General features: G+C 39.9%; 1 protein-coding gene across 1 annotated transcript in view; it reads left to right on the forward strand.

Annotated features, from left to right (window-relative positions):
• The window catches only part of arvcfb (ARVCF delta catenin family member b), a 206,485-nt gene that overhangs the window by 139,726 nt on the left and 52,548 nt on the right, over window positions 1-14,211 (forward strand). Inside the window, 1 exon segment of the mRNA XM_020590476.1 lies at window positions 1,052-1,557. Within this exon segment, the coding sequence (XP_020446132.1) occupies window positions 1,052-1,557 (506 nt within the window).

A 14,211-nucleotide genomic window follows, 5' to 3' on the forward strand; every position in this document is an offset into this window, starting at 1 on the left:
AACAATAATTAAATTCCTCTTCCTATGTCATACCAAACATTTTCTTTTCCTTTTAGACAACTCAGCGGTATGTTTTCAAAAAAAAGTTTAAAAATATGCTTTGGAACTTTTCTGCCAGTGTAAAATGGGACTCCCCTGCCTCCATTTTCAGAGTTGCCCCCTACAAGTGAAAAATTGTTCCCATGAATAAAGAGCCTTGAGTAAAATACGTACTCAGCAACAAATGATCTGTCATTGCAGTTGAGCCTCTATTTTTTGCCCGTGTTCCTATAAAGAATTGATGAGGCTGTCTTTAATGAACTGTAGCAAACAGAGCATAGATCATAGGCTCTGAGAAGCTTGGGAAATAAAGAATCGTTGAAGGAAACCCCCTATTGACCCTCAAAGGCAACTCTCCCCTTCCTCCCCCAGTGGACAACACTTAAATTTGTCACAAAAATGAACAGAGCACAGTACAAACAATAGTAATGCTAGTGAGACTAATACCAACAGAGAAGTCCCATTGAGATGGCCATTAATATTTGAGTGACTGACTGTTAGTGTTGCTGCTGTGAGCAAAGGGAGCCATGGGGGCATCATAGGGTCTCTTGGTCCTCCCTGGGGGGAAAGCACAGCTCCTTTCTCTGTTCCCAGGGGGAAAAGACATCAAATCCCTTCTCTGCTATATGTGGTGGCTTCTTAAAAAAAAGACTTCACATGACTTTCCTTCAAAGATTTTTCTTTGTTGTTGACTTCGTCTGTGTTTCTTTGAGAAATGTCTGTTTTTTCTTTGTACAATCGCTTCCTGTCTCTCAATCAGTCTCGCTAAGCCTTAATGTTTGTCTGATGTGTTTGACGCTACCACCAGGGAGGAAAAATGAGAATGTTGCTTCCTGTATCACTCTTATTGCAGGAAATTGCCACCACTGTCTCTCTAACAGACCTAATAATAGGTCAGACCACCACTCTCCCCTTCATTCCTCCAGCAGCATAATTCTTCTTTCAGACAAATCTGCCTGAGTTAGCTTCCATCTCTCTGGTCCTCATCGTCCTCTCTTCTCTTGTCTTCCAGAGGGTACCCAGACGACCCCATCGAGGCAGAGCTGATTGATGAGCGCCACCCGTATATCCATGGCATGTATTCAGCGCCACTGGCACAGCCAGAGAGAGGGAGCATGGCCAGTTTGGACCACATGGGTGGCCGGCGCTCGCCCTCTATTGACAGCATCCGCAAGGACCCACGCTGGCGTGACCCAGACCTGTCCGAGGTCATTGCCATGCTAGGCCATCCCATCGACCCAGTCAAGTCCAATGCTGCTGCCTACCTGCAGCACCTGTGTTACGAAAACGATAAAATTAAGAAGGATGTACGTCAGCTGAAGGGGATTCCTGTTCTGGTGGGGCTTCTGGACCACCCCAAATCTGAAGTGCACCGCAAGGCTTGTGGCGCCCTACGCAACATTTCCTATGGCAAAGACAGTGACAACAAGGTTGCCATCAAGAATTGTGATGGTATCCCAGCCCTCATCCGTCTGCTGAGGAAGACCAGTGACATGGAGGTTCGGGAGCTCATCACTGGTAAGGAGAATATTCCCAAATTAAAGGAGTCATTTGATATTTTTGGAAATGCACTTGTTCTTTTTCTTGCCCACATTTACATACTGTAAGATGAGTAGATACGCTAAATATGATGCTACAGTCAGCAGACAGTAGGGTTAGGGGCCGTTCATTTATCACATCTTAAAATGCGTGGAAAATGCCACGCTTTCTCCTTTCTTCCAAAGTGCTCAGGAGCTTGCGCTCCCGTGGTGTCTGCTATTGCTAAGTAACCATGAGCTGCGCGCTGCATGAGGACAAAGAAGTTGCAGGAAATAAATGAATTTCCACCACCAAATATTCCTTGCGGTAGCCCTGCTACTAGAGTTATTTGTGGACAAGAGCAGAGAAATAAAATGTCTTGGCGCACCCCATCCCTCAAGCACAAAGAAAACACGGAGAATTTCACCAACTGATCCAAGAGCTCTGTGCTCCATCTTGGCTGAGTTTTGAACCGGATGTTGTTACAGAAGGGGTGAAACTGTTTGATTGGTTCTTGTCACATGACCTGTGGTGCGCTTGCTGCATTCTGAAAAGTTTAGAATGCCTCCTGGGTGTTTTGGGAGGCATGAGCATCGGGATAGCGTCGCTCTCTATTGTGAGCACGCTAATCCCACTTCTCACCTGTCTCCATTTAAAATAATGAATTTGAGCATGCAAATGACGTGAAAAGTGAACAGCCCCTTAGACTGGAAGAAGGAAAGAGCTGCCTAGCTCAGTACATATCTGAAAAGAAAATCAAACTACCAGCACCCCTAAAGAACACTCATTGTTTCCTTAGAATAAACAAGTTGTGGTTTTAATGGGAGCATACAGACATACAGTAGCAGTGGTATTATCTTCTCTAATTCACAGCAACAAAGTGATAATTTTGAACTTTTTCTTTAAACATAACAAACAATACAATCATACCTTTTACTCACTTTATTAAAAAGTGAGTAATAAAAAATTAGTGTTGCCATTATTTTTGCATAACTACTGAAACTACAACCAATTTTTAAAAGTAAAGTAATGATTTTTTTGGATAAGAACTTTGAAACACTGCTCATGTAGGCCTATTATTTAGACCAGTATTCAAGATGTTCATAATGTCTAAAACGGTGCAAGACTGTTTTAGCTGGTAAGATTGTCCACGTCAGATGGTACAAAACTGACAGGTAAGACAACATGTCAGTTTTTTTAGACCAGCGTTCGAGGTAGTCAAACAGTCTGAAAAGGTGCATGTTACATTTTTTTTTTCAGATAATACAAACTCCAGATTTTTTTTTACAACAGAAATATAACATTCCTTTTCTTTTCCAATTTTTTCCTTGTGAAAAGCTTGAGATCATGTATTTTTTCTTTAATATCTGTTTTAAATACATACCTTCAAAATATGCAGAATCTTTTTTTATTTGTTCACAGAACACAGCTTATTTTTCAAATATTTTTATCAATAAGTCTATTAATAGTACTATGCATATTTTACAAATGACCATGAGCCCATATAAATACAGTACAACACATCTATTTATCAATAGGCCTCGGTGCCCAGACAAGTGGCCTCTGGCTTTTGAACATGTGACACTGATAGCCAGATGGCCTTGCCCTGTAGACTGCTAAATATATAGCATGGTTACAAGGACAGTTAGTGTTGAAATTGAGACAAACATTGAGATATTTCCTTACATTAACCTTATTAGACTTTAAGCAGGAAGAGACAGAGTGATGTGTAAATATTATTTTAAAAGCAATAGCTATTAGCTCCATTATGTAATGAAACATGTTTTAATTCCTTTAAGAGGAGGTATTGATTCAGGGTTTTCTCTCTCTGACCTGGTAAATGTCACCCAGGGAATACAGTTGTGTGTGTGCATGTACGTTTACTCAGCTAATCCCCAACTAGACTGGTATGACCTGTCGCGCTCTGGCTGATTTGCACATTTTACCGTTTAAGAAGGGGCTTTTGTTTTCAGTGCACACTTAAAAAACAACAACCACTTAAGAGTGAGATATCTGACCTTTGAGAAGTTGTCGCCAAATGTTAAATACAGGTCAGGCACTAGCCCAGGATGCTCAACAGAAGCTCTTACATCATGGTAATTTCACATTTTAGGGAGTTAAAATAGTTTTCAGTGTCAGTGGTTTCTATGCGAATGTCATGAGACTCTTTAAGCTGCAGCCTTAAAGAGTGAATATCAATACAAGATACCAGCAACTGGCAGCTGCAGTTTAAAGTATTGACAGTGAGACCAGTCCTTAAAAACCCATGGTTATTGAACTGTGGTGTGCATGCATGCGCAAGCGTGTGTTTCCTTGGCTGGGACAGAGATGTCGCAGTGAGCTATGACTGTGCCGCAGCAGAAATGATTGCCTTTACAGCACCGCGTTGCTCCCCATCGTAGCTAAAAATAACCCTGCACCACAAGACAAGGGGGACAGAAGGGAGGGAGGCCCCCTGCCCCTTACCTCTCACACCCATTATCCACCCTCTCTTGCTCAGTCTATTTTTTCTCTCCTTCTTTCATTATCTATGCTCTCACTTGCTCTGTCTCACTGTTTGTCTCCCTGTCCTCTCCTGTCCCTGTCTCCAGCTTTAGGTTGCTCTGGCCCCAGTGAAAATAGGCCAGTCACAGTGCAAGCTCAGCTTACAGCCTCAGCCCCCGTGGCTAGAATTGGCTATGCTTTTCTGCAATTAAATATAATTGGGGGGGGTTTAAATATAGACCCCTTTTCTTAGTCCATGTGTTTTTAGAGTTTCCTGTTGGGGTTTGTGCTGGCTCTGTAAAACCACAGAGACTATTTCTTTTGCAGGGGGGAACAAACGGGTGATGTGGAAGGAACCAAGTGGTTTTATTTCCAACACACAAGACAGACAGACCAGTGGGCCATATTTTTAGAGCTTTGTACCAGTCAGAGTAATTCTATTTTCCCTCCTGTTGTCTCTGGGCTTTTTGTGCCCTCCAGTAATTCCCACTCTGGAAATGTAAATTGTTAAGCAGATTTGTCTTCTGTTTTCCCTGCAGAAGATGTCTAAACTGACAGTCAGGCAGGTGCTCGCTTTGCCATTTGGAAGAAAAATGCATATACATAGGGAAAGTTAGCAAGCTTTTAAGCAGGAATAAAGATGATATATAGACACATATCTGTGCCAAGGCATTCTCAATATTTTGTTGTTTTAACATAATATATACAGCAGTGGGTGTTTAGGTTTAATGAACCTAAACATTTCTCTATGTACTTTTCTATTTTAAAACAAAGGGTCTCAGAGAACTAAAGCCTTGCACATGGCATTAATAAAGCAACCAACAGAATGATCTTGGTTTTGATTTTGATCACTTTAGTGGAACTTCTATTAAACATGCATCGGTTGATTTGTTTGACTACTTGGAGGCAGCACAATGACCTGTAAACACATCGCTGCTGTATCATTACCTAATAAAGATGTTATAGGGCTGAAATGTTAGAAAGCTGTTGCTTATTTATACATGCAGCAGATATTGTATGGGTTAGTGTTGAGAGGTTTGAGCATTACTTTATCTTGTGGACCTCTAAATGTATCAAGTATTTTTATTGTTGGGTGCTTGAGGCCTCAATAGTATAGGGCACATTAATATGATACGGGGGTATCAGGTGATAAAGCCGAATGAAATCAAGTTATGAAGTCAAGAAGAGTTTTCGCTTAACTTACTGTGATAGTTGTATTGATGCTACAGCTATACTTTCACAGTAAATAAACAAAACTCTTAAGGGAAATTAAAGGTAATCTGAATATGATAAAAGTATTTAAAATCAAAATTCAAAACAACTATTAACACTAACAGGTACTGAAAGTTGTGTAGCTAAGCCAAACTGCAGCAGTGAGCCTCTCCAAAGGAATCAGGGGTAAGGTTTCACACAGAATGCAACTGGCACCACACAGGCCTCTACCAAAACACTGCAGCATCACACAGAAAGGAAAAAAAAGCTGGATTTGGTTCAACATTATCTTTATAGTGAGGACATCTGGGAAAGTGCTGCATTGTCCAGTCAGCACATTCCTGGTTATTTCCTTTGCAATGCAAATAAATGTTGTATTTCTGCTTTTTACTTCAAGATCAACATGACTGCCACTGTCTTTTATTTATGAAAATACTCTGGCTGCTGAAGCACTATTTAAAGCACTATTAACTGTGGTGCTATTTAAGGTGGGCAGCACAGTGGCGCGGGGGTTAGCACTGTTGCCTCCCTGTGCCTGCGTGGGTTCGCTCCTGGTACTCCGGCTTCCTCCCACAGTCCAAACACATGCAGCTTAGGTTGACTGGCCACTCTAAATTGCCCATAGGATTGAGTGTGTGTGATTGTTTGTGTATGTGTCAGCCCTGTGATAGACTGATGACTTGTTCAGGGTGGACCCCGCCTCTCACCCAATGTCAGCTGGGATTGGCTCCAGCCCCTCCGCGACCCTAATCAGGAATAAGCGGTATAGATAATGGATGGATGTTTAAATGGCACCAAATGCTGAAAAATGTTGGTTTTTAACAGAATCTGGGTTTTTTGCAGAATTAATCAAATACCTGCTGTTTTTTGAGAGTACAGTTGAAACAGATATGATAATAAATAAGACTGATTTGTCATGTTTTTCCATGTGTCACAGAATTACTCCCAGAACAAAACAGGCTTAATATGCTCACATAACTGACTGGATGCTTCAGGAAGTTGCTAAATTTGTGGACATAGGGTTTTCTCTAAGGGCACTGCAAGGACAGTGATTACTGTATTGTACTGTAATTAAATCAAATCATGAGAGTTATATCTGAGACTACTGGAATCTGGAGAAATAAATCTATTAATATTCAGTTAATTTTCCTCCCTCTTTTATATTCTCACTATTGCCACTTAATCTAACACACACAAATAATGTCCCATTAGAAGTCATTCAAACCAAAGCCTTCCTAAAGACAGCAATAGAAATACACAATAGTATGTCAGTACGTGTTTTGGCTCAGAATACAGTTTCCACATTTGCACTGTAGATACTGTAGGACATAAACATACACATACTGTAGGTGTGACTCATGCTCATGGGCCTTATGATGTTGTACAACATAGTGAAGTCATTTTCTAGAGAGGCAACTTAAGGGCATCTTATCATGAGACGTCCTGCTGAGGTCACCACTGACATACTGTTTGCATGTAGCTGTGTGTCTGTGTGTGTGGTGCACATTTTGCCTAGCCCTTCCTATCTCATTTCATTAACTGCTCTTTGTAAATCGACCTCAAGCTCCTGTCTTATAACCCCTCCCCCAAACACCCAATGAAATGTTTACACATAAGTCCATATATCATAGCTCAGGTGACATTTGCCATAGCAGTCCACTTACTGAGGTCTCCTCCCTCTCTTCCTGCTTTCGTGTCTCAAACGCCCTCTCCCTGTTTTTCTAAATTGTCATGCCCTCTGTCTTTACCACTGAGAGTGTGATGGATGTCATAAGTGGTGAGGAGGGAAAGGAGAGGAGAGAGGAGGAGGAGAACTGTAATGGGCAGAACTAAGTTAATAACCCTGCTTGAAGAGCAACATGCCTGCCAGTGGTGCCGGGAAAATTTAATTAGCCTCAGCCACAGCTGCAGTCCTGTTCCCATTCTCGGTCCTAGTCCTTGTAGTCCTCATATCCAGGTATCAGAGAGAGGGGATTTACAGGAAAGGAAAAGGAGTAAATGGATAAACAGGAGGTCACAGTTGGTGAATAATCAGCTACAGCTTGTCTCCTTTGCTCTCTGTTTTGTTATTTACTTTGACAAATGCATACACACAGTCTTGATCTTGGCATCGTAGGTTTACATTAAGTTCTGACAAAAATTTGTCATATCAAAACTGTATGTTTGTTAGCAATGTATGATTGAAGAGGCAGGTAATAATGTACAGGTTCAACTTGGTCTAAGGTGAGATTGGATTTAGGGCGAAGAAATCAAAAACAGTGAAACACTCATCATATCTCAGTGTTTTTCTTCAGAGGTTTTTCCTGTGCATTTTCCTATTTATGGAAATTGAAGCATAGAGTATGCATATAGCTTATGTATGCATACTTTCTCAGAAGACCTTAGGGATATTTTTATAGCCGAAAGAATTCTGTTTACAGGTCTATACTGCAGTATATTTTACGACTTATTCATTTCATTGCATGCTGCTTTTTAGATGGTTTCCTTCACAACAAACTCAGCAAGACTATTGACCCCATTAGAACTTTTCTCAGCAGATAAACAACATTAAAAAACCAGAAAGGAATGCCATTTTCAGATCTTGAAAGGAGTTTGACTTAGTTATGGAAAGTCATGACAAAATCTTGGAATTTTTATATTATGGTGCAGCAGGGAATCCTGACTTTATTAGATAACAAATATAGGAGCAACGTGACAATACAGCCAAGATCTTACTATAATTCAGTTAAATTTTTTTCTACTGGGTGTTAACATCCACTATTAAGAAGATGTTTAAAGATCTACTCATCAAAGGTATTAAGGAGACTCAAAATGTTTCAAGAAATCAGTGCTAAATATTTTCATCCCATTCATTTCTGGATTTCGTGTTTGCACACAGTAACTTGGTTCAACTGCCTACAGCTGATATCTAATGCTATCCAGGCTTCTGATCCTATACAGTGGCTATCGTTTCTGGACAGATTAAAGCTCAAATATTAGCAGCATCAGAGTTTTATGTCCTTCCTGTCCCACAACCCTATATTAGCTTCATTTCTATTGTTGTCTATATTGTATAGTGTCAAGTGCAACCACACTAGGCTTACATTTGTAACAATAATAATAATAATACCGTATTTCTGCTTGGTGGCTTTGTGGTTTACCTTCTTACAACACTGTCTATGTCAAGACTTTTGTGTGAATAAATCAATATTTTCAAAATACTTACAAGATTAGATGAGAAGACTGAATAACTCTCATACCTGTGCAGTAACTTAAAAGCTAGAGCCTGCAGCTGCTTTGCTCTGCTTAGCACCAAGACTAGACATGGGGAAAGAGCTACCCACCATAAAACCAAACTTGTCAATTTTCCACTTTGTTTTTTTTATATTTCCAAAATATTCCTAAAATATTGAACTAGGTCTTTAAGAGAGCAAATCTTTGACATTCCTATCCATCCATCCATTATCAACTGCTCATCTGGGGTCCATCGTGAGGCCAGCAGGTTCAGCGGGGAGGTCCAGACAGCCCTCTTGGGAGAACCCAAGGTGTTCCCAGGCTAGATGAAATATATAATCCGTCCAGTGTGCTCTGGGTGTACGCTGGAGTCTCCTACCAGTTGTAGGTGCCTGGAAAACCTTTAACAGAAGGTGTCTGTTCAGCATCCTAAACAGATGCCTGAACCACCTCGACTGGCTCTTGTGGATGCAATGAAGCAGCAGCTCTACTCCGAGCTTCCTCCATACTGTATGTCCGAACTCTAAACCCTATCTATAAGGCTGAGTCCAGCCACTTTATGAAGGAAACTCATTGCTTTGGTCACTACCTAAAGCTCCTGCCTATTCAAAAGAACAATAAATAATTAGCTTTTGGTTTTAGGAAGGCACATACTGTAAATCTGGTTACACTGTGTATTGATGGAGGTTTTTAAAATCGAATGTTAATTTTATCAGTAAACCTTAACTAAGCTGTAAAGATGTGCTGTATGTTTGTATTAGGTATAAAGTGAGTCTCTGACAATCACAGTGGCATGATATCTGCCTCAGCCCCACAAGACAGCAGGACATCCTTAACACACCCACCTCTGATGAACTGACAGAGGACAGCAAATAAACTAAACTTGATAGAGAGCCAGTGGCCTGAAATAGTGGTAGGACATGGAATGGAGAGTGTCATTTCCACAATACTCTGTCATCTTAAATAACATTGCGTCTGTAGGCTGTAAGCTTGTTGTACTTGATGGATGACAGCCACAGCAAAGACATGCCTTTTTTCTCCCCTCTGGCATATGTGATCAGTGTAGAGTCAACTGGTTCCACTGACCTGAGCAGTTTTTCAGCGAGAATACTGCACGTGATGGTGAACAGCCGGTGAACAGAGAAAGTTTGCATGAGTGGATGGTTCTTTGTGCATTATGGTTAAGATCTATCTTACTTTGAAGTACTGGGGTTAATATGAGCTCTTGTTTGTAAATTGAATTTTTCCCCCTCTTGCACTGGCTAGGACAAAGCAGGTCCAAGATGGATGCTGATGTATTCTGAATTTTATGTAGCTGCTTTACAACAATGTAAAAACAATAACACTCAACACGCACTGTTTAAATTAAAGGCATCACACACCATTAATCTCATAGCAGAACGCTTTTATATCATCACTGACTTTTAAACTTCATATCTTACACATGCAAGAGAAGGATTTATTTTGTAGATTATTAATGTATTTTTAGTTACTTCCTTCTCTGCAGAATATTTGTGGTACATTGCAGAGCTTACAATTGAGTTCCTAGGTACTAAATATTTTCCCATACATTGTATGGCCAAAGGCTTTCTTGATGAGGTGTGCCTTCCTATTGCTAACTGCCTCCTCCTGTGTTGGCTCCATGTTGAATGTAGCAGTGTCACATTTTAAACTGATGTTCATGACTCAACAGTGAAGGTGATTAAGTTGTCAGCCTGGTGGGCAGACATGAATGTTAGCTTGCTGTCAAGAACATATTTTATTGTTAATGTGGTTCACGCCTGGATGCCGATGCCTCCTTTCATATGCTAGTGTGCATTTGGTTGGAATAAGCAGTTCAAATTCAATTATTCAATCAATTTTATTTGTATCATGCCAATTCACAATAGAAGTCATGTCAGGACACTTACATAGTAAGGTCTAGACCTTGTTATTATTATTATTATTGAGAAAAACCCAACAAATTCTCCTTGAGTGAGCAGTTGGTGACAGTGGGGAGGAAAAACTCCCTTTAATGGAAGAAATCTCTAGGAGCCACAAGTAGACCTGTACTCTGAGACCAAAGTGCTCTGCTGGGGTGATAAGGCGCAATGAGGTCTTTAGAATACGATAGAGTCTTGTCCTTAAGGGCTTTGCATGTTAGGAGAAGGATTTTAATTCCATTCTGGATTTTACAGGGAGCCAGTGGAGAAAAGGTAATATGGGAGGGATATGATCTCTCTTGTTAGTTCCTGTCAGTACTCTGGCTGCATCATTTTGGATTAACTGGAGGCTTTTTATGGAATTATTGGACATCCTGATAGTAAAGAGTTACAGTAGTCCAGCCTGCGTGTAACACATGCATAGACCAGTTTTTCAGCATCACTTTAAGACAGGATGCTCCTGATTTTGGTGATATTGCACAGGTGAAAGAAGGCAGTTCTAGAGGCTTGGTTTATGTGTGATTTCAAGAACATATCTTGGTCAAAAATGACTTCAAAGATTCATCTGGGTTCATATAGATAAATATAACTGAGTATCATCTGCATAGCAATGGAAATTTGTGCAATATCCTGATAATATTTCATAAGGGCAGCATGTACAAAATGACTCAGCACAGAGCCCTGTGGAATGTCAAGACTAACTTTAGTCTGCATGGAAGATTCATCATTAACATGAGCGAATTGGAATCTTTCTGACAAATAAGATTTGAACCAACTTAGTGTGGTTCCGTTAATCACTGTTCCAATCTTTGTAATAAGATGTTGTGATCAGTGGTCTCAAAAGCAGCAGTGAGATCTAAGAGGACAAGTACAGAGATGAGTCCTTTGTCTGAGGCTAGGAGAAGATCATTGGTGACTTTCACCAATGCAGTTTCTGTACTATGATGGACTCTAAAACAGACTCAAAATCCCCAAACAAATCATTCTTGTGTAGGTGGTCACAGAACTGCTTTGCAACAGCTTTTTCAAGTATTTTAGAAATAATCAGGAGATTGGATATTGATCTATAATAAGCCAGAACACCTGGGTCAAGAGTAGGCTTTTTGAGTAGAGGTTTAATTACAGCAACCTTAGAAGCCTGTGGAACATAACCTGTTAATAGAGAGAAGTTAATCAGATTTAATATGGATGTGTCGATTAGGGGTAAAACATCTTTGACCAGCCTGGTCGGGATGGGGTCCAGGAGACATGATGATTTAGATGAAGCAGTTCAGGTAAACTCAGAGATCTATGGGAGAAAGTAGTCTAAGTATAAATGAGGTCTTACAGATGTTTCTAAAGCCATTGTGCTTAATGATACATCTGTGAGAGTTGTGGGAAAGATATGATTAATGTTTTTTCTCTAATAGTTGTGATTTTATTTGTACAGAACCTCGTAAATTCATTACTACTGAGATCTAAGGGAATATTAGGCTCAACAGCACAGTGGCTCTTTGTCAGCCTGGCTACAGTGTTGAAAAGAAATCTGGGGTTGTTCTTATTTTCCTCTATTAGTGATAAATAATATGTGCTTCTAGCACTACAAAGGGCTTTTTTATATGTTATTAAACTATCCGTGAAAAAGGAGAGGTGGGGGAATACGCAGCAGGGGTGGCACAGTTTTATCAAAATTGAAACACTGATGAACACACCACAAAGAAATAACTTACCAGAAATTCATTTGTACACAGGGGTTGTGTACAGGTGTTTGCATGCACAAACTTCCATTCAATAAAGAGAGATAGCTGGAGCAACACGAACAGGCTGTATTTTATTATTTTCAACCAAAAGCACTTAAATGTGCAATAAGCGGAGACAGGAAATCATAAGGGGCACATGAAGGCTGCATAAGCTATAAACTGAACTTCAATAAAATCCACCTAGACACAGAGACAGACACAAACCTGAATTGATCCATGGGTAGATCTCAGTAAAGACAAATATGTAATAAAGGCAGAATTCAAACAAACAATAACAGTATCATTTCTTCAATCAGAGCTTCAATTATACTGATGGAAGAACATCTATATACCTAAATAACATCTCAGCTTGTTTATGTCCAAGTATAATGTACCATGAAAGTGCTTTAAAAATCCATTTTGAATTTGTAGAGGTATGAAATTTACAGTAAATGCATGAAGCACAAAATTAAACCAGACAGTGTAATTACCTGAGCACTGGTTGTTGAGAGCTTTGGGAACATGCTTCCCTGAAATAAGTCTGTTAGGCAGTGTTTGCTCTCAGGATGTGTTGTGGTCTCGACAAGCTTATAGATTTAGGTCTGTAAGGAATACATGAATTTGCTAATAGTACAGCAAATGATCCACACTGTCCAAAGTGTTAAATATCTCCCTGCATTAAGCACTTCCTGTTAAGCAGACAGGGTTATATAAAGTTGGCCCAAGGCTTTGGTGTGTGTTCAGCATCCTGAATCAAACCTAGAATTTGTTTGTGAATGTGGCCTAGAGTGGATCCACATCTCAGCTTACCACATCTAATAGCTTCCCAGTCAGATACTGGTAGCCCAGTAGTCTGTGCCTCAAAGGAAGCTGGTCTAGTCACCAGCTGTAAACACAGAGGGAATTCTCCTTGGTTTGATAGGAAAGCTCATGTGCTGCATTCAGATTTAGATATAATACAGTATGTGGATTAGCGAATGAGGTTTTTCTTTTTTAATATATTAGAAAAGGAAACCAGGCACAACCACACCAGAAGGGCTGTAGTTATTTTGAGCCCAGGCCTGTCCGATGAGATTTTTTTTTTTCTTGTGTGTGGAGAAGATGATTTAACTGAGGAAATATTGGCTGGAAAATGTACAGCAACCATTTTAAATAACAGGACAAAAAATGACAGAGTGACTGTCCCACTAACTGTCTGTTACGGTGGGGCAACAGGGTACAGACCATGGGTGTACATGTATGCACAAGTGTACAAGTGCTTTTCAATAATAAGAAAAGTGCATGTGTGAGTGTGTTAAGTCGTAAGGCTCAGTTTTCAATCAGTGAGGCCTCCCCAGTGGAAAGTTAGTTATTGTAGTTAGGCCACTTCAGCAAAACAGTGAGCAGTACACATACTGTACTCATGGAGGCAGTTAAGATAATTGAAATACGTAGCCCAATAAAAGATGCCCAATTACTGCAGTTTGTGGCATAAATCACACTGCTTCTTGGAGTCACTTATATTTAACACACAACCATAATGCACACAGTTTTAGATACAGATTTTAGACTTTTTTGAGTCATATCATTGGCTCTGATGAAGAGGTTTCCATAAATTAGCTTAGAAGTCAGTAAAAAGGCACTCTTTGTAACTCCAGCCTGCCTGAGAATCATCACGTAGTAACGTTTTCTTCGGTATCAATCCAGTGATAGGTAACGAAATAGAAAAAAGGTAAAGAATAATAATAGATTTCCCAAATCTTTTAACATAAACTTTGGCCATGTGGTGCTATACATATGCAGTATATCAGGTGCAGCTCAATAAATTAGAATATCGTGGAAAAGTCTATTTATTTCAGTAATTCAACTCAAATAGTGAAACTCGCGTATTATATAAATTCAGTACACACAGGCTGAAGTAGTTTAAGCTGTTGGGTCCTTTAATTGTGAAGATTTTGCTCACATTTAACAAAAACCCACCATCTCAATAAGTTAGAATACCTCATAAGACCTATTAAAAAACATTTTTAGTGAATTGCTGGCCTTCTGGAAAGTACGTTCTTTTACTGTATATGTACTCAATACTTGGTAGGGGCTCCTTTTGCTTTAATTACTGCCTCAATTCG

This window comes from Monopterus albus, unplaced genomic scaffold (genome assembly GCF_001952655.1).
Source record: "Monopterus albus unplaced genomic scaffold, M_albus_1.0 scaffold12.1, whole genome shotgun sequence".
Classification (NCBI taxonomy): Eukaryota; Metazoa; Chordata; class Actinopteri; order Synbranchiformes; family Synbranchidae; genus Monopterus; species Monopterus albus.